This window comes from Cololabis saira, chromosome 1, assembly GCF_033807715.1.
Source record: "Cololabis saira isolate AMF1-May2022 chromosome 1, fColSai1.1, whole genome shotgun sequence".
NCBI classification, from domain to species: domain Eukaryota; kingdom Metazoa; phylum Chordata; class Actinopteri; order Beloniformes; family Belonidae; genus Cololabis; species Cololabis saira.
Window position 1 is genome coordinate 54,882,623 of NC_084587.1, and position 21,150 is coordinate 54,903,772.

A 21,150-nucleotide genomic window follows, 5' to 3' on the forward strand; every position below is an offset into this window, starting at 1 on the left:
TTAGAAACCATAGGAACCACAAGTAAACCTAAGTGCTCTGCTTGGAAGACCTGGAACTATGAGCTCTTTAAGATAAGATGGAACTTGGTCGTGAAGGCAAGGCGAGGCAAGTTTACTTGTATAGCACATTTCATGAATGAGACAATTCAAATAGTTTTATATAAAAAGTAAATAAATAGATAAAAAGGTTTTGAACTTTGACTCCTGTGATGGACTAGCAACCAGTCTAGGGTTAACCCCTGCCCTCCATGGATGGATGGATGGATGGATGGATGGATGGATGGATGGATGGATGGATGGATGGATGGATGGATGGATGGATGGATGGATGGATGGATGGATGGATGGATGGATGGATGGATGGATGGATGGATGGATGGATGGATGGATAGCTGGACATGTTAAACCAAAGTGTGTCCTGTAATTATCCTCACAGGCATCTTCAATTCAGAAATACTAAATTTAGAAAACGCTGTATTCACGTTAAAGGTAAAGGCTAGAAGAACATCTCCAAGCAGCTGTATGCTCTGGACATGACAGAAGTTTAGAGTGAACATGACTGTAGCCACCCTACCTGGACGTGGATGTAAGCGGATCATTGATGACAAACTGAGGAAATGGATAATATGAATGATAACCATAATATGAACGATATTATCCTTCATAACGTATCAATAATATGAAGATAACCAAAGAGCCCAGAACAACTTCCAAAGAGATTCAAGATGAACTCCGAGGTCAAGTTACATCAGTGTTGAATCACACTATTCATTACTATTTGAACAAAAAGATGAGGAGAGAGGAAAAGGAAGAAAAAGGAGAAGGGAAACTGTCAAACTGCATATTGACAAGCTACAAAGCTTTTGGGGAAATGTCTTTTTAGACAGATGAGACAAAACTGGAGCGTGTGAAATGTGCTGCCAAGTCTCACAGAGCAACAACAGGATAAGGATGCAAAACACAACTAAAACCAGCCAAGAATGACTAAGGACAAAACATGGGACCATTCTCAAGTGTCTTTCTATGAGTCCTGATGTAAGTCCTATTGATCATCAATGGAGAGAGTTAAAACATGCATTCTGGAGAGAATCCTTTCAAACTTCTGGAACAGGTTGTACATGAGGAATGGACCAACATATCTTTGCAGCGACCTTTACACTGATTGCAGTGATTGTTTCAAAAAGCTTTGCAACAAAATCTTAAGTTGAGGGTCTTATCATCTTTGTCCAGGCAAGTTTCATTCATTTAAAAAAAAATTCTACTGAGCTACAATTTAAACAAATATCTGATTCTCTTTATTCAATATCAGTCAATTATTATTATAATTATTGCTGTTATTATTATTATTTGTGCTATTATTGTCATTATTTTTATTATTATTAATATTAATATTATTATTATTATTATTATTATTATAATTGTTACTATTCTTATTGTTTTTATTATTATTATTATGGCTGTTATTATTCTTATTGTTATCATTATTATTAGTCTTCTTCTTCTTCTTCTTATCATCATCATCATCATCATCATCATCATCATCATCATCATCATCATCATCATCATCATCATCATCATCATCATCGTCGTCATCGTCATCGTCATTATAGTTTTCAGTGTTAAAAGATAAAGATTATTTTACTCTCTTCAGCCAGTAGGGGGCACAAGCGACCCCAACATGTGACGTCATCAACATGCGCCGTCACCAACACGCTGGAGAAAAGCGTTCACGACCTTTCCAGCATACACAATCTCATTAATATGTGTTTATTTAGCTTCTGAGGGACAATTAAACGCGTGTGTGGGGTTTGGGAGAAAGCCGGAGCAAAAATGCTTCGACTTCCACTCATGGTTTTGGGCAGAGGAGTCGCTAAAAGGGTGAGTGTGTCGTTTATGAACAGTTACAACATTAAACGAGCACAGAGTGACATGGAGGTGAAACACAGGTGTCAGGTTTAAAATATAGATGTTAGGTTTAAAATATAGATGTCAGGTTGAAAACACATATTTGAAGTTGAAAATACAGAATCAAAAACATGTTGGATCAAACGGTATTATTTTAACTGAGGTTAGAAATCAGATCTGTCAAAGGTCTTCTGATGGCAAAGTAGTAAAACTTTTACTTCTTTTAACTTTTGATGCAGTGTTTTGGTGTTTAGAGACGAAATAAACGTGTCCTACACGGATGTTTAATGCTGTTGGTTGTTAATCTCTCTAATTATCCCAGTCTGGTTGCTCAAATTTGGATTTGAGACACAAAAGCTGATCATCTTTACGTCCCAAAGTTAGTTACTGCAATCTCCTTGTATCTGTCAGTAGTTTGACATGCTGATAATATTGTCTTTGGTCTTTTTGTATTTGATCTCATTTCTGAACCTGTATGTTTGAGGGAAGTATAATATAATATAATATAATGTCATAATGTATTGTAGAATATTGATGATACGTTATTGTTTCATGTGGTGACGATTTTCTAATTGAATCGTTTTATCATTTAGTTGATATTCATTTATTTCATCCTCGATTACAAATTGATGTATTTAGATATTTCATCTTGTCTAGAAATCAGAGATTTTGTGATCTTTCTCTCTATATTTACCCCAATACCTATTCTTGTATCGCAATCTTGGCCAAAACTGAGTACTGTTTGTATCGATACCAGTGTTAGTTTTATTCCTATTAAATACCATACAAATATTTAAAAAAAGATTGAATTAACATTAGTTAAAAACTATTAAAAAAACGACCAGAATGTTGCCAATTTACTGAAAATCTTTTAAATGGTTATTTAAAAGGTTCTGATTAATGTTTAATTTAATGTTGCATCATTTTCTGTGTGTGTAGGATGATAAACCCGAAATAAAAGCTTTACAGCAGAAAATATTTTGTGCAAAAACTCCAAATATTTTCTGGTTTCTGCTTCTTGAAAGGACGACTTTGGTGCTTCTTTTTGTCTTTTTTATTTGCTTATCTACAGGTTAATATAAAGGAAATCCTCCTTAGTCATAACCCCGAATCTCCAAAGCTGCTAGAAAATGATCAGTCCCCAAAACAAACAGCTGAAATGATTGTTTCAGTTTCAGTCATTAATGATGATTTATGACAAACACACAAACGTGTGATGCTCCTGAACCTCAGAAGAGGAAACATACTGGTGACGTAACTTCTGAATAAACTGTTGAGCTTAAAAACATTTTTTTTTCTCCCCACGTTTCTGTCGTCAGTTCACGTCTTCGTTCCCCGGGGAGAGCGCTCTCCCTCCAAACCTACTGCTGCCTTCCAACCTGGTGGATCCTGCCCGGTTAAGTGAGTGTAGAGCGCAGAAGTCTCTGTTAATGCTCCCTAATTTATTCAAAGTTGCATATGTTGGGTTAAGGCATTAAAAAATGATGTCAAATACAGAGGTGTCAAGTACGAAGTACAAATACTTCGTTACCTTACTTAAGTAGAAATTTTGGTTATGTATACTTCACTGGAGTAATTATTTTTCAGACGACTTTTTACTTTTACTCCTTACATTTTCACACAATTATCTGTACTTTTTACTCCTTACATTTTAAAAACAGCCTCGTTACTCTATTTCATTTGGGCCTTTAAATAAAAACTATCCAGTTAAATTGCTCCATCCGGATAGAGTGAATTTGGTTGTGGTTGTTTCAGATGTTCTTGTCCAGTTTTGTTCTTACATCCGTTCCCTCAGATTCCTGCAACTAAACTTGGATGTACATTCCAATAAAGGTTAGGATAAATGATAACATGCCTCTGAAGTTTGACTTTTTGCACCATTACAATACTTATAGGCAACTAGTCATCATATCTCCTGCTCTCTGAAACACATGTTAATGCTCAATAGTACACATATATGCTTCTTTAATATATTTACATTATACTAAGATGCATTCATTTTCAATGGCTTTTTTCCCCCTTACATTACTTTTACTTTTACACTTTAAGTAGTTTTGAAACCAGTACTTTTATACTTTTACTAAAGTAAAAAACTTGAGTTGATACTTCAACTTCTACAGGAGTATTTTTAAACTCTAGTATGTATACTTCTACCTGAATAATAAATGTGAATACTGAAGACACCTCTGGTTAAATATGAGTTTCTCCCAGACTTGTGTGCATGTTCCTGAAGTGATCCCGGGTCCTGCGGCTCCTGATCGGTGTGCTGTGTCCTGCAGAACGGCCGCCCCCTGCAGACTCCTCCCTGCCCCTGCTGAGGAAGTGTGACGCCGCCGTCCCGGCTCACCGGAGCCCCGTCCAGACCTGGGTGGAGACTCTGGAGAAGGACAGCGAGCCGCTGGGAGTGACTCAGCTCCACCCCGACGTCTTTGCAGTCCCTCCGAGGTAAAGAGGAGTCTCTCCCGGTAAAGAGGAGTCTCTCCCGGTAAAGAGGAGTCTCTCCCGGTAAAGAGGAGTCTCTCCCGGTAAAGAGGAGTCTCTCCCGGTAAAGAGGAGTCTCTCCCGGTAAAGAGGAGTCTCTCCCGGTAAAGAGGAGTCTCTCCCGGTAAAGAGGAGTCTCTCCCGGTGAAGAGGAGTCTCTCCCGGTGAAGAGGAGTCTCTCCCGGTGAAGAGGAGTCTCTCCCGGTAAAGAGGAGTCTCTCCCGGTAAAGAGGAGTCTCTCCCGGTAAAGAGGAGTCTCTCCCGGTAAAGAGGAGTCTCTCCCGGTGAAGAGGAGTCTCTCCCGGTGAAGAGGAGTCTCTCCCGGTGAAGACGAGTCTCTCCCGGTAAAGACGAGTCTCTCCCGGTAAAGACGAGTCTCTCCCGGTAAAGACGAGTCTCTCCCGGTAAAGAGGGGTCTCTCCTGGCTACAGGGGGTGCAGAACGATACTGAAGTATCTAAACGGTTCCTTCTTCTCCTTCTCTAGGCTGGATATTCTGTACAGTGTTGAAATATGGCAGAGGAATTACAAAAGAATTGTAAGTTTATTTTTAACTCTTGTAATCATATTTTGGATGTGTTCCCATGGATCTTATAGAGAGAAATTGATGGTTATTATTTGAAGAATATCTGTTTAATTCAGCATTGATAACTTCTGTTTGCAGACAGTTGTGGTTATAAAAAAAGAAAAAAAGGAAGCAGTAAGATGAATTTGACTAATGGTTGTGGTGATGTGACAGAGCCACGCCAACACAAAGACCCGGGCGGAGGTCCGAGGTGGAGGCAGGAAACCCTGGAACCAGAAAGGAAGTGGAAGAGCTCGCGTTGGAAGCATCCGATCACCGCTGTGGAGAGGAGGTAACGCCTCCGACTTCACTCTTCAAACCTCTTTGTGTCTTTTCTTCATTTACAAATGAATGAATACAGTTCTGTACTTAAAAAAGTTCACAAACAAAGATAATTATTCCTCCTTTAGCCATTTGATGTGGCCAGATTCAAACGTGGGACATGTGTAACTGACGGCTGACGTTCCCCTCAGGTGGGGTGGCACACGGGCCGCGTGGGCCGACCAGCTACTACTACATGTTACCCATGAAGGTCCGGGTGCAGGGGCTCAAGGTGGCGCTCAGCTCCAAGATGGCTCAGGTAAAGCAAAGCCTGGGGAAGCGTCACTGGGAATGACTGGATGCATGAAATTAAAACGTAGCCGGTGGATTTTTGAATGCAGTTATACATTACCGTATATCAGTTACATTTTTTCCTCATGCAGCTGCATCTCCCCATTCTAGAAACATTCTGTCCGAAATGAAATATTGAAGTTATTATTTCCTTAAATAGGATTATTTACACATTTATGGTGAACAGAGCCTTTTTTTTCTACAGAAAGTTTGAATCTAGATATTCCCACCAGGGTTATAATAGTTTTTTCATTTTAGTTTAGTTTTATTTTGTTTGAACTTTTTCTCCTTCAATTCAGTTAGTTTTAATTCGTTTTTAGTGTGGGTTTGCTAGTTTTTATATTTTCAAAAATGCTTAGTTTTAGTTTTGACGTCACGGACCGTGAGGCGTTCAGGTGCCGTAGCTGCCAGTTGGAGATAAACGGCCAGAGCGGAATAAATTGATCATACCAAGATGCTTATATTGACAGTGACGAAAACGGAGGAAATTATATATCTATAATTTCAGTTAGTTTTCTAAACACGCAATATAGTTTCAGTTAGTTATCGTTTTTGTCTTTTAATTTTAATTTTTATTTAGTTCAGTTAACGAAATTGTTTTTTCAATTTTAGTTTTCGTTATTTCGTTCGTTTTTGTGAACGATAATAACTCTGATTCCCACCCACACTCTTCATCACACATTTTTCCTTAAATATAGATCTCTAAAGTTTCTGTTCATTAACAAAACAAATATACCATTTGATAAAAATTTTCTCCAAAATGACACAAGGTTATTGGGCTTTTTCTTAATGACACAACTATAAAGCTCCACGGCAGGTCTGTGTCCTGCAGGACTCCAGCTCCTGGATACGCCAAGCTTTTTTTGTGCAGATAAAACCCCATGTTAGTAAGCTTTCTGCAGCCCGTTGTTAAAGCTCTGTGACTGTATGTTCCTGCAGGACTATCTTCACATCGTGGACTCCCTGAACGTCCCCACGCCGGACCCCCAGTACCTGCTGGACCTGATCAGAGACCGACACTGGGGGGAGTCGGTCCTCATAGTGGATGTGTGAGTATCTTGACGAGGACAGCGGTTGTAGCTGCAGGCTGTGGACACGAGTCTCACGTCGCTGCTGTGTGTGTTTTTAGTGGTGAACAGTTTCCTGAAAACATCCTTCAGGCCACAGCAGACTTGAAGAAAGTCAACATCATTCCAGCTATCGGTGAGTTCGTGTTCAGTCGGGATTTTTGTCCTTCGTAACTTTGGATTTCACAGGTTGCCTAATAGGGAAATGGAGCTTTCATGCATTTTTAAAATGATTCCAGGCACATATTTAAAGGGGACCTATTATGAAAAACACATTTTCTCTTACTTTAACATATATAAAGTGGTCTCCCCTCAGCCTGCCAACTCAGAGAAGGAGGAAAGCAACCAAATTCTGCAGGGTCTGTACAGCCGCCCGGATGATCCGTCCAGTGTCATGTGGCTCGTAGAAACGAGCCGTTCAGATTCTGCTCCTGTCATTACGTAACCAAAATGCAAACCACGGCCACAACTATAAAACTGTGTAACTGCATGCGAGCGTCTGACTATCGCACTGCATGACATAGCTCTCTGTCCATCTCCCTCCAGCAGCTGCCACTTTATTGAGGTTTTTGTAGTGAAATGAAGAGGAATCATAGAGAAAACTTCTCATTTCAACTAACTGGATCAGCTGTTCCTCATCCATGACCGTTTCCTACAGCGCTTTCAACGCGAGCGACAGGAAGGAGGATGTCCGACAAATGTTCAGCTCAAAACGGCGCGCCGCGGCCAGTTAGGACAGTCCAATAGAAAATAAAGCAATGGAATTGATTTTGTCGCTGACGCTCGCGCACATCGCATGCAGTTAGGACACGGTGTAACTCCGCCAGCCGGAGCTTCCACCATTTTTTCGTAGCGGTGTATCGCGTCATTCAGGCAGCCAATCAGCACAGAGCCTCATTATCATAGCCCCACCCACTCAGAATCCCGCATAGATAATGAGGTTAGAGAATGGGAAGATAAAGACATGGCTCAGAGGCTGAATGTCTAATTTATTTAGCAAAAACAATCAAAAGCTTGTTTTTAAGACATTCAAGGGTTGTTTAAAAAAAAAAAAAAGGTATTAGATGCCAGAATAGGTCCCCTTTAAGATATTTGTGGTTTCTCCTCATTTATTTCTGCAAATATCTTTAATATTGGCACCCTATTGCAGCAACTTTTCTCTGAACGTTACATATAAACCCCAGTGAAGTTGTGACTGTAGCTGTTTGACGTGTCTGTCCCCAGGTCTGAACGTGCACAGCCTGCTGAAGCACGAGGCCGTGGTCCTCACCCTGGACACGGTCCGGTTCCTGGAGGACAAGCTGCTGTGGCACGACCAGCGCTACTCCCCCCTGTACCCGTACAAACTCCCGTACTCCGACGTCCCGTAGAGCAGCGCTCGCAACACCAACCATCACCAACCACACTTCTCTTTTTTTTTTCTTGTTTATTAAACAATACAAAAAAGTCAATAAATACCTGTAATAAAACCAGACAATGTCGTATTTATTAAAAGAATGTGCAGCTCTTAAGGCCTAAAACTGACAGCCGAGCTTGTGTGGGAGGAAACCGCTGGCCAGGTCGTTCCTGACCTCCCAGCGCAGCGCCGAGCGCTTCTTCTCTGTTGGCACGACGTAGGTGTTGGGGACGAGAGCTCGCCGGGGTTTAGGCTGAAACACGAGAGAGGAGAGCTGCTCAGCTGGAGATCATCATCACATTACAAGCTCAGTTGAAGCAAGACCATGGGATTTCCTTGCTTTATTATGTCAGAAATCTTGAATTAATGTTGAGGTTTCCAACACAGAAGATCTGAATATTTATTCTGCAGGAACGAACACAGAATAGGGGAAAAGAAAGTACAACTAATAGTACAGTTTAGTGTCTGGCTCACGTCTTCCCGCTTTATAAAGAAAAAACACTGTTGCCTAAGAGATTTCTAATTTCCTGCTTCACCGTGAGACTGAACTGAAATGTTATTAACGGTAAACAAGGTCATTGGAGGTGCAGAAGTGAATCAACAGCAGCAGAAAATAGCAGATTGTATATACAGGACTGTCTCAGAAAATTAGAATATTGTGATTTTCTGTAATGCAATTACAAAAACAAAAATGTCATACATTCTGGATTCATTACAAATCAACTGAAATATTGCAAGCCTTTTATTATTTTAATATTGCTGATCATGGCTTACAGTTTAAGAAAACTCAAATATCCTATCTCAAAAAATTAGAATATTCTGGGAATCTTAATCTTAAAATGTAAACCATAATCAGCAATATTAAAATAATAAAAGGCTTACAATATTTCAGTTGATTTATAATGAATCCAGAATGTATGACTTTTTTTAATTTTTTTTATTTTATTTTTTTTAAATTGCATTACAGAAAATAAAGAACTTTATCACAATATTAAAATTTTCTGAGACAGTCATGTAGAAGGATGAACTATTCAATCAGAGCTCATCTCTGCAGTGATTAGCTATAGAGAACGATCCACTGTGAACTGAGACATCTTTGCGTAGCTTCAATGATAAAACGTGCTGAACTAGTGTGACTGCAGCGTACTACTGATACTACTACTGATACTACTACTACCAACTGATACAAGAATACTTACAGGTGGAGGCTGGTACGCAAGCCGCTCCTGGAAACAACAGAAGCCATTTTTAGACACGACGTTCACAACGTTAACATATTTGAATATCCAAAGTCACAACCAAACGCCCCATCAATATCAGGAGCCTCCACCATGTGATTAATGTTCAATAGAAAATGGTTCAGGTTTGCAGAGGATTAGTGCACGAGTGTTCCTGCTCAGAGCAGAAATGTGAAGGAAAGAAGCCTCAGCTTCTATTCAGGCTGCATTTGCTGGACCTGCGAGGTTGGAGGTCCAAAACCTTTGTTTGTCTTACACAGTCCTCAGCACTTCTATAATACAGTGGGGAGAACAAGTATTTGATACACTGCCGATTTTGCAGGTTTTCCCACTTGAAAAGCATGTAGAAGTCTGTAATTTTTATCATAGGTACTCTTCAACTGTGAGTGACAGAATCTAAAGAATAAAAATCCAGAAAATCCCATTGTATGATTTTTAAGTAATTAATTTGCATTTTATTGCATGACATAAGTATTTGATACATCAGAAAAACAGAACTTAATATTTGGTACAGAAACCTTTGTTTGCAATTCCAGAGATCAGACGTTTCCTGTAGTTCTTGACCAGGTTTGCACACACTGCAGCAGGGATTTTGGCCCACTCCTCCATACAGATCTTCTCCAGATCCTTCAGGTTTCGGGGCTGTCGCTGGGCAATACGGACTTTCAGCTCCCTCCAAAGATTTTCTATAGGGTTCAGGTCTGGAGACTGGCTAGGCCACTCCAGGACCTTGAAATGCTTCTTACGGAGCCACTCCTTAGTTGCCCTGGCTGTATGTTTTGGGTCGTTGTCATGCTGGAAGACCCAGCCACGACCCATCTTCAATGCTCTTACTGAGGGAAGGAGGTTGTTGGCCAAGATCTCGCGATACATGGCCCCATCCATCCTCCCCTCAATACGGTGCAGTCGTCCTGTCCCCTTTGCAGAAAAGCATCCCCAAAGAATGATGTTTCCACCTCCATGCTTCACGGTTGGGATGGTGTTCTTGGGGTTGTACTCATCCTTCTTCTTCCTCCAAACACTGCAAATGGAGTTTAGACCAAAAAGCTCTATTTTAGTCTCATCAGACCACATGACCTTCTCCCATTCCTCCTCTGGATCATCCAGATGGTCATTGGCAAACTTCAGACGGGCCTTGACATGCACTGGCTTGAGCAGGGGGACCTTGCGTGCGCTGCAGGATTTTAATCCATGACGGCGTAGTGTGTTACTACTGGTTTTCTTTGAGACTGTGGTCCCAGCTCTCTTCAGGTCATTGACCAGGTCCTGCCGTGTAGTTCTGGGCTGATCCCTCACCTTCCTCATGATCATTGATGCCCCACCAGGTGAGATTTTGCATGGAGCCCCAGACCGAGGGAGATTGACCGACATCTTGAACTTCTTCCATTTTCTAATAATTGCTCCAACAGTTGTTGCCTTCTCACCAAGCTGCTTGCCTATTGTCCTGTAGCCCATCCCAGCCTTGTGCAGGTCTACAATTTTATCCCTGATGTCCTTACACAGCTCTCTGGTCTTGGCCATTGTAGAGAGGTTGGAGTTTGTTTGATTGAGTGTGTGGACAGGTGTCTTTTATACAGGTAACAAGTTCAAACAGGTGCAGTTAATACAGGTAATGAGTGGAGAACAGGAGGGCTTCTTAAAGAAGAACTAACAGGTCTGTGAGAGCCGGAAGTCTTACTGGTTGACAGGTGATCAAATACTTATGTCATGCAATGAAATGCAAATTAATTACTTAAAAATCATACAATATGATTTTCTGGATTTTTTTGTAGATTCTGTCACTCACAGTTGAAGAGTACCTATGATAAAAATTACAGACTTCTACATGCTTTTCAAGTGGGAAAACCTGCAAAATCGGCAGTGTATCAAATACTTGTTCTCCCCCACTGTACCTTCAACTTTAACAGTTATGCCAATAATGCTCAACCAATTCATTTGTAACAGTTCATATTCTAACACGTCTTCTTAAACATGATGGTTTACATTCTTAACTTTTTCCATTTAGGAAATTGTAAAATCTAGTTTCCTGGTTAGGAGTAAATATTGAAAGGTGTTTTTTTTTATTATTATTATTATTATTATTATTATTATTATTATTCTAATACACTTCAAAGTAAGAGAGAACAGTAGTCAGTATAATCACCCTTCTTAAAAACACCCTGTAAAAACTTGAGCGATGTAGCAGCTTTAATTCATTACTAGTGATGTATATTTTGCAGCTTTAGGCTGCTTGAGGACTGAAGCCTGTCTGGTGCCCCGTCCCTCACTAACAACATTCATGGAGATGCAGAGCTGTGATATCTGTGGATTTACATTTAAAAAGAGGCTAGTGGGACCATCTCTTTGTGGTACTTTGATTAAAGCAAGTCAGACGTTTCACAAAATCCTTTGTTTGGAGAAAAAAAAAGGGCATTATGTTTCTTTAAATGGTTCAATCAAATGTGTAATTGGGTATTTGATTCTTGTATTAGGTCACATTAGTGTGTCGTGTATCAGCCACGCTTCTATCAGGCGTGACGGGGACACCGGCAGGTTGTGTGTGGTTTGCAGAGTGCAAGTCATGTTCCTTCATCGACTGCTCTGACGCTCAGTGGTTGATCTCCAGAGATCAACCACCAAAGTGAAGAAAGACACAAGAAAACAACAAAATGGGACTGGGAAGGGTTTTAAACAAAGACCAACCCTGTTCTGTGTAAATCATGTGGTGGATGAAACCAGCTGAAAATAGCACCTCCCACCACAGACTTTAACATTATTGAGGGGAAAAACACTCTTGATTGGCATCTTTCCCAAGTTTTCTCTCGTTCATTTGGCTCAAACGCTTCAGTCTTGATGCTGCAGGTTTTTTTTTTATAAAACCATGGCCCAGTAAAGTATGTATTTCTGTAATGAAACCATCAGGAGGAGCCTCCTCCTGCTGTCATCTAGACCCGTCATCTAGACCTGCATCAGACAGGAAGTGGGACTCACACACACACCGGACCTGCTGTACCTGGAACAGAAGCCAGTGACTGTTTTCCTCCTGAAATTCATCAGGATGGGCTTTAAATGTGACGCTGCATGTTCAGATGCCAGACTGATGGAAAGCAGCGCACGTCTGAAAGAGGCTTAAAGGAACTGTGAGGAAGTGAATACCAGTGTCATGTCTGACGTACTGCAGCTCTTCCGTACCTTTATCTCCCAGCGGAGAGATCTCCTGTCCTTCTCTCCAGGAAGTTTGAACATCTCCCAGAGCTGCTTGTACTGGAAATACCTGCAGAGACAAGACACGCACTGAAACTCCCCCTGAGACAAACCAGAAATACAAGTAAAGTGCCATTTTTGATACAACCGTTTAAGGTAAGATCAGTTTAAAGGGTTGTGGGCTTCTTTGTGGAAGACTTTTTAGAGATTTTTAATGTCTCAGGAACATCTGAAGACGTTCTTGCTCCAAACATCCTGCTGCCACATCTTCAGCTCAGAAAATAGTGGTTAGATACTGATTACGGTTTTGAGATATTATGGTGGGGATGAAAATATTTCAGTTATATTTTTCTTGTTTTATTTTGCATCTTATTCAAGTTAAGCCCCCTGATAAATGGTATCTTGGTCATTTTTAGTTGGCAACGTTATCCAGATCCTTACCAGCATTTTATACAAAACATTTTATGCAGACCCAATGTTATCCGCTGGTGTGAAAAATGCTTTTCAGCTACACCTCTGCACCAACAAAACTAACAAACAATCAGGGTCCCAGAAATGTTCAGATCGAGGAAAGACGTAGAAAAAAGCACCTGGACGGGGTTTAAACAAACACCAGTTCTGCTCCACCCACTATAGATAAGATTGATCAGAGCTCTACGCCCCTCAGACCAGCCTGTAGGAGGATTACTGTCCTACACCACGTCTCTTCATACAGATCATTCTTATCTAATCATCCTAATGACAGAATGGTGGCTCACGCTTCATTTAAAAGCTTTCTAACTTACTTGGCCACTGGATCAGTCTTTTTGATGGTCTGCTGACTCATCACTGGACGAATGACTGAAAGACAAATTAATTAGATTGTACATTTTAAAAAACAGCACAAAACAACAGCAACAGTACTGGTACAATAATGGGGGGGGATGAAACAGGATTGAAGAGCTAGTGAGACCAGCTGACACAGAATCCAGAGCTTTAAATATAATGATAGTGGTCCATGTTTGACCTGGCTACATCACTATGGAAACTATACAAAGCGTTGGTGGAAATGTCAGGATTTAATCAGCTGTAAAGAGATCCATACTCTCACTAATTTAGTCCTAAAGTCTTCCTAAACTCGTGTGAACTGAGGAAACATTTCAGCTTGGCACCTGAATGACACAGTAGCTCACATGCAGAAGAAACTGACAGATACCGCTTTTTAAAACTCTGCTTACGGGGAGATTCAGGTTTCATTGAGTCAGCGGTTTTGTGTTGACTTACAGGATTTGGGTTTGGGCCTAAGATCGCGATCACCCCGAGTTCGAATCTGTTCAAAAGAAACAGAAGACAAAAATCAAAAGTACAGGAATTTTTCAGTAAAAACAAAAAAACAACATAAAACAGTAATCTCCCATAAACGTTTGAAGTAATCTATGTAAATGACTGGAAATGTAAAGCAAAGTGACACTAGAAAAGCGGCCTCACATGAAGACTGTGTTACCCACCATTCTTCCAATGTAGGACTCAAAGGCACTCAGAGACATGTCGTCAATCCCGGGGCTCAGGGGGCTCAGGGGGCTCAGGGGGCTCAGGGCGGCGCTGCGACTGCGGAGATCGCTGCGACCAGTGAGATCACTGCGACCGCGGAGATCACTGAGATCGCTGCGAGGGCTGTGATCACTCCCATCACTGAGATCACTCCCATCACTCCGGCTGCTCAGATCACTGTGATCGCTGCGACTGCTTCGATCACTCCGATCACTCCGGCTGCTCCGATCGCTGCTGACGTCAGTCTGCTCCTCAAACTCCCGCTGAGGTGATGTTGATAAATTCAGTCCAGCTAGTCGCTCTTCTAAACAGCTGGCTGCATCTGTAATAAACAATAATAACCATGAACAAAATGAACAGCCTCTTCTGAGCCGACACAGCAGACTGTTCTCCAGGACCTGTTAATGAAGTTTCTCTCAGCAAGGATTAAGACATGTATCCTCAACCAGGAATTTTTGCATTCCAACTTGTTTGAAAGACAATCTTATATGACCCCCCCCCACCAAAAAATGCCTTGGTGTTAGAAACCTGCAGCCTGCGTTGCAACATATATGATGATTGCAGCGTTACTCCTGCAGTTGTGCAGGCCACTTGGCTAAAGAAGTAAAAAACACTCATTTTGTGATTTTAGCAAATTATCTTTTTTTTTTTTATTATTACACACTATAGAGAAGAATAAATAAATAAATAAGAGACAAAGATCATTTATATCTAGAATATAATTGTAAAGTGCAGATATGCTCTGACTGAAGTTAACTCCAATATGCCATCATGGTATTAGGACATCTTTAGCACATGCCGGAGGTTTTTCTGCTTCCTGAAGTAAACTAATAAACGGTCTGATATTAAGTTACACTGATGTGGAGCGATGCAGCTGTGTACCCGTCCTCGGCCCCGGGTTTCCTTCCCACTCCTCATGCATCTTATTGTCCATCATCCAGCTGGAATCCACTTTGGAGTCCATGAACTTCACATCTCTGTTGATCAAAAACTCATGTGGATGTTTAGCCTCCAGTCCGTCCTCAGCATCTTTATCTGCATCTCTATCTGCATCTTTATCTGCATCTTTATCTGCATCCCTCTGCGCAGGATGGCGCTGCAAGTGCTCTTGTTTTTCATCTCCCCAGTACTTCTTATCCAACAGGAAACCTTCTTCTGTCTTGATGTGATATTGTTCCTCTGTTCTGCTTCTCACCTGGTCGTGCGTCTCCTCCAGTGCATCTCCAGTGGAACAGGCTACCTTAGGAATGAGATTGTTTCCCTCTAACACACACACTGGGATTTTACTGAAATCTGGCTCATACGGAGCATCAAGATCAAAGTCACCCATGCTGACGAGCGAACGATAGTCCTCTTCATCGTCTCTCATCTCAGACAGATCTGCTCTGCTGTCTTGGTCAAACTCAGCGATGGTGTGGTCGTCTCGTAGGTCTCCTCCCTCCGGCTCCTCCGGCCTGTACGTGCTGTAGCCGGACGTGATCAGGCTCGGCGCTGGACAGTCAGAACTGCTGCTGCTGCTGCTGCTGCGGCGGCGGCTAACTTCATCATCATCATCATCATCATCATCACTTCCCTCGTTCTCAATATCCCCAGTCAGCTTCCCTTCACTGTTAAATCCTGGCTTTTCCTCTTCTGAGCTCTCCGTAAATGAGCCCTCTGCATCACTTACAAGTTTGGAGTCAAGTGTTCTCTCAATCTCCTCCTCTTCTTCTTCTTCTTGCTTCTCTCCATCAGACCAAAAGGAGGAGTTGAGGGAATTCCTGTCGTCATCGCTCTGTTCATCCGACTGAGTGTTGTACATTTTGTACATGGTTGGAACTTGTGTACCTGCTGAAGTGTGGTGAGATCAGTGAAGGCAGAGGGCTTAGAGAAGGATCTAAGAGGATTAGTTGATATCCAGGTTTGAGTGGCTCTTCTTGCTCCTGAAATAGCGCCCTCTGTTGGTGAACAAAGACTTCACAGCTCTGACTTTGTTTAACACTCTTTTTTTGTTCCTTTGATGATTTTATTTAATGCAAAAATGATTTCTCGACTGAAATACAAATGTCGAACTTTATCCTGAAAATGGAAACATTTATACACTTTTAAATATCCCTCCCTTTTCAGCAATTATTAATTAACCAGGTCCATGTTGCTTTTATTTGTCACTGCAGTTCATTTTGCTGCTTTTATTCTGGTCCAGTTAAGTGTCGCTGGCTGTACATTTTACATGCGATTGGATCTGATCATCTATTTATGTCACATTTGTGCCTTATTACTAGTATCCTAAAAGTTTTGAAATCAGTCTAAATAAACACTTTTTTAAAAATATTCACAATCAAACAAATACACCTGATGCAAGTAATTCAGCGCCTTGTGAATAGTTAGTAAGAACGTAGAGATCCACATTACCCGAATCGTCAGTGTAGACCGATTCATCACAGACGAGAGACTGTCCCTGATGTTTCCTGAGAACGAGACAAACACTTATTTCAAAGATGTTTTTCACAACAATTAGATTTTTTGGTTGAACACTGCACACATCTACAATTTGTTATTTCATATTTTAATCACAAAATAAACAACTTTAAATATCTGAAATAAAAAAGCCGAACCAACAATATTCCCCCCTCCCAACACAGTAAACCAGGCTGAGACGCTGCACCAGGAGGCAGCGGTGATCGCCCAGGTGACCTGTACCTGGACCACCCCTCCACATACGCCTGCATGGTGTTGTTAACCCATGAGCATGTTGCCTCTTTGTGCTGAGCTGGTTTTTGAACCATCATACTGTGCTTTATAGAGGGTGAAAATTAGGGCTGGGGATCGATTCAAATGTCAAGAATCGATTCGATTCCGATTCTTAAGGTTCAGAATCGATTATCAAGATTTGATTCGATCCGATTAGTTTCGATTCCGATATTGATTTGGGTTAGTGTTATTAAAACTGTTTTTTGAGCTGTTGCATGAATTATGACTGTAGTTATGCAACATATTAATACTAGTATTATATTGAGATTAAACAGCAAGTATTGCAGCTAATGATGCTGTAAGGACCAATCAGCTCCCAGAATGCTGATAGAACTGCTTTCAGAAACATCGTGGGTCAGAATTACCAAACAGATCCCACATTCCGTTTTTATTTGTTCCATTTTCGGTCTATTTTGGTTTTTAATTTTTGAGAATTTGGTTTTTAGCATTTTTTGCAAATGTAACCCCAAAACAGTATATAAAGTAATGAAATATAGACAATTTATGCAATTATAAATGAACACTTTAATGTTTTCATACCTTTCATACTCTTTAGACATATGAATCGATTTTTAGGAATTAATATGAGAATCGAATCAGAATTGGGAAATCGATTTTTTCAACACAGGCCTAGTGAAAATGTATTTTTTCCCCTCCTCTTTCCCAGTGTCATCCTCTCTCAGCCAATGATAAAGGTGACAGGCAGCGGCCTCAGCACCTGTCTACCCACGTCCTATGTTGTAATTTGTTGCATCTCTTTTTTGTTCTCTTGGATTGGAACTGGAACAAATTTCACTGTGTCGGGCTGCTGACTCAATGACTATAAAATTAATGTGAATCTACCTGAGGACTTTTCTCTTGATGAAACGTTGTTGCTGCTGGATGTCTGGACCGGAGGTGCAGCTGTCCGACCGCGCTGAGTCCAGGGAGTCTTCAGGATCCGAGACCTCCTGCAGCCTGCGTGGAGCCCCCGCTGGGAGCTGCAGCTTCGGAGCCACCGAGTGTTGAGCGTACGAATCCCAGCGTCCTTGCTGCCAGAGACGGTTTCTGTTCTCATGAGCAGGGAGCACCTGCATCACACATAAACACATTTATTTATCAGTCACATGTCTCTGTTGTTTAAAGTATAATTCACATATTTGTTTAAGTCAAATGCACTCTAGTGCACAGCTGGTCTATCTGAATGCATCCAGAGAGCAGAAGTAGGAATGGCTTATGACCCCAGAGCACCTCTAGTATGATACATGTCAGTCCTTTAAAACATGTTGAGACTGAGGCCACGTTTACACATAGCCGGGTTTTTACAAAAACGGATTTTTCCCCCTCTACGTTTGGAAAAATTCCATCATTTACACAAGATCGTTTTCAAAATCTCTTCATTTACACGAATCCGCATAAATACGCTGTTAAGGTGCTATGAGCCAATCAGAATCCTGGAAAAACATCAACAAATGACATGGTGTAGGGTACGCGGAGACGCGCGCCGTAGGGTACGTATAGGCTCTGCGTTGGTGTAACGCGGGACCATAAATCAGGCTTTACTTCCAAGATGAACGAGAGTCTTTGGTTTGGAGTGACAGAGAAGTGGAGTTACTTTTAAGTGTGACTTTAGAATATGAAACAGGTAAAATACAAGAAAATATTGTCGGTGGCCAAACAAATTGTAAACACAGGTCGCACTCATGACGCTGGTGACGTTTCTGTCTCATAATGTGACGTTCTGAAGCCTAAATGTCCGTTTCCCTCTGTTTACAAGCAAACGTGAAAACTGAGTTTTTGAAAATCTCCACTTTGGCCGGAGTTTTCAGAAATTATCGTTTTTAGGGGCTTTGAGCTGCGTTTACGTGTAAACGAACGGCCAAAACGCATGAAAACACCACTGTTTTTTTCCCCGTGTAAACGTGGCCTGAAATAAAGCTGAGAATTTAGCATAACCCTGACCCTTGTGACTAGGAACCTGTTTCAGAAAGGAGCTTGAGCAAACGTTTAGTTCAAATATGAACTAAACGTTTGAACTGAAATGTGAAATTGGAGGTTTAAAGTTGGTTCAGTCAGTTCTGAGTATTTTGACTCTGCATTATCAATGGAGCTCTGTTACTGTGATTCACCATGGTAACACCAAATAAACGGAAATAAACTTAATCAATAGAATTAGAGCTTTATTGCGATATGAAGTGAATTTGAGTGCATCCTTCAAAAGTACCATGCCAGCCACAATGATGGAAGAGTGCTGGTATGGGAGAAACAGGAGCTGAATCCATGTTGCAGACCCTTAATGACTGTGATACTATGGCATGAGTAATAAACAGATGAATATACAGGCGAAATCCTACACATACAGTATCTATGTATGTATGTATGTATGTATGTATGTATGTATGTATGTATGTATGTATGTATGTATGTATGTATGTATGTATGTATGTATGTATGTATGTATGTATATATGTATGTATGTATGTACAGTATGTATATATATGGGTGGGTGGACTTATGGATGTATTTATGGATGGATTAGTGAACTTTTGTGTTTTGAGTTTCTACACTTTGTAATTACTCTGTTCTCCTTTTAGATATACTAAATTCACAAATAAATTGCTTCAAAAAGATTTCTACGGTAATTGTGTTACAATAAAGATTACAGAAGTCCTATCCTAAACATAAAATTATAGGTAAAAAATTCTCTTAAACCTCTCTGATGGTAGTTATTTTGGACTAACCTGTTTGTCATGGTTTGCGTTATCCGTATGTAAGAAAAATCTTTCACCAGAGCCAAAGTAGCACTGACTCACTGTGGAAAGATAAGGAGAGCTCAGCAACTGAATGAATAAATGCATGCTGAAATCTCAACATACTACAAAACTGACCTTTTTCTTTGGTGTAAGCGGGGGGACTTGGCTGAGAGTCGGCCATCGGACTTCTGCCGTTTACTTGAGTTACCGGGGCCAGGCTTTTCCACTGTCCATTTTGAATAAGTTCATCAAGCTCTGCCGAGACACACAAGTGTAAACATAGAAATGATCAAAGCTAGCGAAGTGTAACTCACTATGTTTTTAAATCATTGCACAATTTTAATATGAAGCTACAAAACAAGACGGTGATCAGAAAGTAATAGTATGAAAAGATGGTGTTTACAAGACCAACCTTGCTTAAATTCAAGCAACCTGTGTTTTGATATATTTTTGTAGCCAAGAACAGCCAGTTGTTCTTGAATTTCGTCTTCTGAGAAATCCAGGTTGTCCATAATATTGCTAGTTTCAGGCCTGAAAAGCAAACAACAAAATAAAATAAAATGACAAACAAGGCCAAATAAGTACATGACAAAAGGCTGTTCTGAAGAAGAAGGGGAAAAAATGATCTATAGCTAGCTTTGTTAGAATAAACATGAAAGTTTGAGATGTTAATACCATATTGATAAAATAGTGTGCCCCAAATATTAAAAACATTAAAAATACAGTGTAGCACCATCCATCTACACAGCAGTCAACACACAATCCCGCACTAAACTAAGCGTTATCTAAATGAAATGTCAACCAAAATGCCAGTAATTATAGAAACGTTATAAATAATTTACAACTATTCTGACAGATTACCACATCATACTTATTAACCGTGTGTTTTCATTTATTATTTACAGTTGATCATTGCTTTGTAGCTGTCACTTAAAGCTAAACCAGATTCCCAAAAAGACTATCTTCATCTGAAAAGGTGCACATATTCTGACACACGTTTGCGTTTTCTTTTGTTTCCGATAAATCAGGAACCTTTTAAGTTATAAACCAACGTTTAAACGGCATCAATGTTAGCGGGCGAGGCTAACGGTCCAGCCTGTAAACCAGAGAAAGGCTCACCTGCACACAGACTTTAATGACTTTCCTGCTACAGTGTATCCATGTCGCCAACATGAGCGGTGAACGGCTGTTTTAGGAGAAAATGTTTAGTTGTTTCAGGTTTAAACCATGGATGTATTGGTTTAAACAGCTCGAGGAACAGCCGTTACGGAACTTTGAAAACGACGCCACCGGCAAAACATCCGGCCAACTTCTTCTTCGCTCTTCTTAAAGGGGCAGGCGACCCGCTCTCGCCTCTCGCCCATAGACATATCGCCCCCTGGTGGTGGTGGAGGTGGATAACACATAGACCCTCTCTCGCCCCCTGGTGGTGGTGGTGGATAACACATAGAGCCGGTCTACGGCATAGACATCCCCCTCACAAAAATAAGAAAAATAGAGAAACATATTTTCTCATCAACAAAACAAATTTGAACAATTTTTCAGACAATAAAATAACATTTGAACCATTTTCAGACAATAAAATAACTGAAAAAAATCTGAAAAATTGTTCAAATATGTTATTTTGTTACTTGAAAATGTTTTAATATGTTTATGTAAAATATGCTTTGTTGATGAGAAAATATGTTTCTCTATTTTTCTTATTTTTGTGA

At 40.6% G+C, this 21,150-nt stretch overlaps 2 protein-coding genes across 2 annotated transcripts; one reads left to right on the forward strand and one right to left on the reverse strand.

The window, feature by feature from the left end:
• Positions 1-1,672: 1,672 nt before the first annotated feature.
• Positions 1,673-8,028, forward strand: mrpl4 (mitochondrial ribosomal protein L4). The gene is made up of 9 exons (XM_061727467.1): positions 1,673-1,878; positions 3,225-3,306; positions 4,185-4,350; positions 4,872-4,923; positions 5,125-5,242; positions 5,424-5,530; positions 6,502-6,611; positions 6,692-6,765; positions 7,854-8,028. Exons 1-9 carry the CDS (start codon positions 1,831-1,833, stop codon positions 7,997-7,999), a joined length of 903 nt encoding a protein of 300 aa, XP_061583451.1. The 5' UTR covers positions 1,673-1,830; the 3' UTR covers positions 8,000-8,028.
• A 29-nt stretch (positions 8,029-8,057) lies between these two features.
• On the reverse strand, positions 8,058-20,732 carry hyls1 (HYLS1 centriolar and ciliogenesis associated). The gene is made up of 13 exons (XM_061727480.1): positions 20,558-20,732; positions 19,851-19,969; positions 19,574-19,693; positions 19,427-19,497; positions 17,550-17,776; positions 16,368-16,423; positions 14,181-14,298; positions 13,934-13,979; positions 13,710-13,755; positions 13,232-13,286; positions 12,435-12,516; positions 9,225-9,251; positions 8,058-8,278 (listed from the first exon to the last, which is right to left on the reverse strand). The coding sequence occupies exons 2-13, from the start codon at positions 19,948-19,950 to the stop codon at positions 8,144-8,146; spliced, it is 1,083 nt and encodes a 360-aa protein (XP_061583464.1). The 5' UTR covers positions 19,951-19,969; positions 20,558-20,732; the 3' UTR covers positions 8,058-8,143.
• Between the last annotated feature and the right edge of the window lie 418 nt (positions 20,733-21,150).

Bases quoted from the DNA above. Each gene is read 5' to 3' on its own strand.
- hyls1 (XM_061727480.1), bottom strand. From the start codon at position 19,950: ATGGACAACCTGGATTTCTCAGAAGACGAAATTCAAGAACAACTGGCT. The intron at 19,498-19,573 runs GTCAGTTTTGTA...ATCTTTCCACAG, and splicing joins CGCTTACACCAAAGAAAAAG to TGAGTCAGTGCTACTTTGGC. The intron at 17,777-19,426 runs GTTAGTCCAAAA...TGTGTGATGCAG, and splicing joins ACGCAAACCATGACAAACAG to GTGCTCCCTGCTCATGAGAA.
- mrpl4 (XM_061727467.1), top strand. From the start codon at position 1,831: ATGCTTCGACTTCCACTCATGGTTTTGGGCAGAGGAGTCGCTAAAAGG. The intron at 1,879-3,224 runs GTGAGTGTGTCG...TTCTGTCGTCAG, and splicing joins GCAGAGGAGTCGCTAAAAGG to TTCACGTCTTCGTTCCCCGG. The intron at 4,924-5,124 runs GTAAGTTTATTT...GTGATGTGACAG, and splicing joins AGAGGAATTACAAAAGAATT to AGCCACGCCAACACAAAGAC.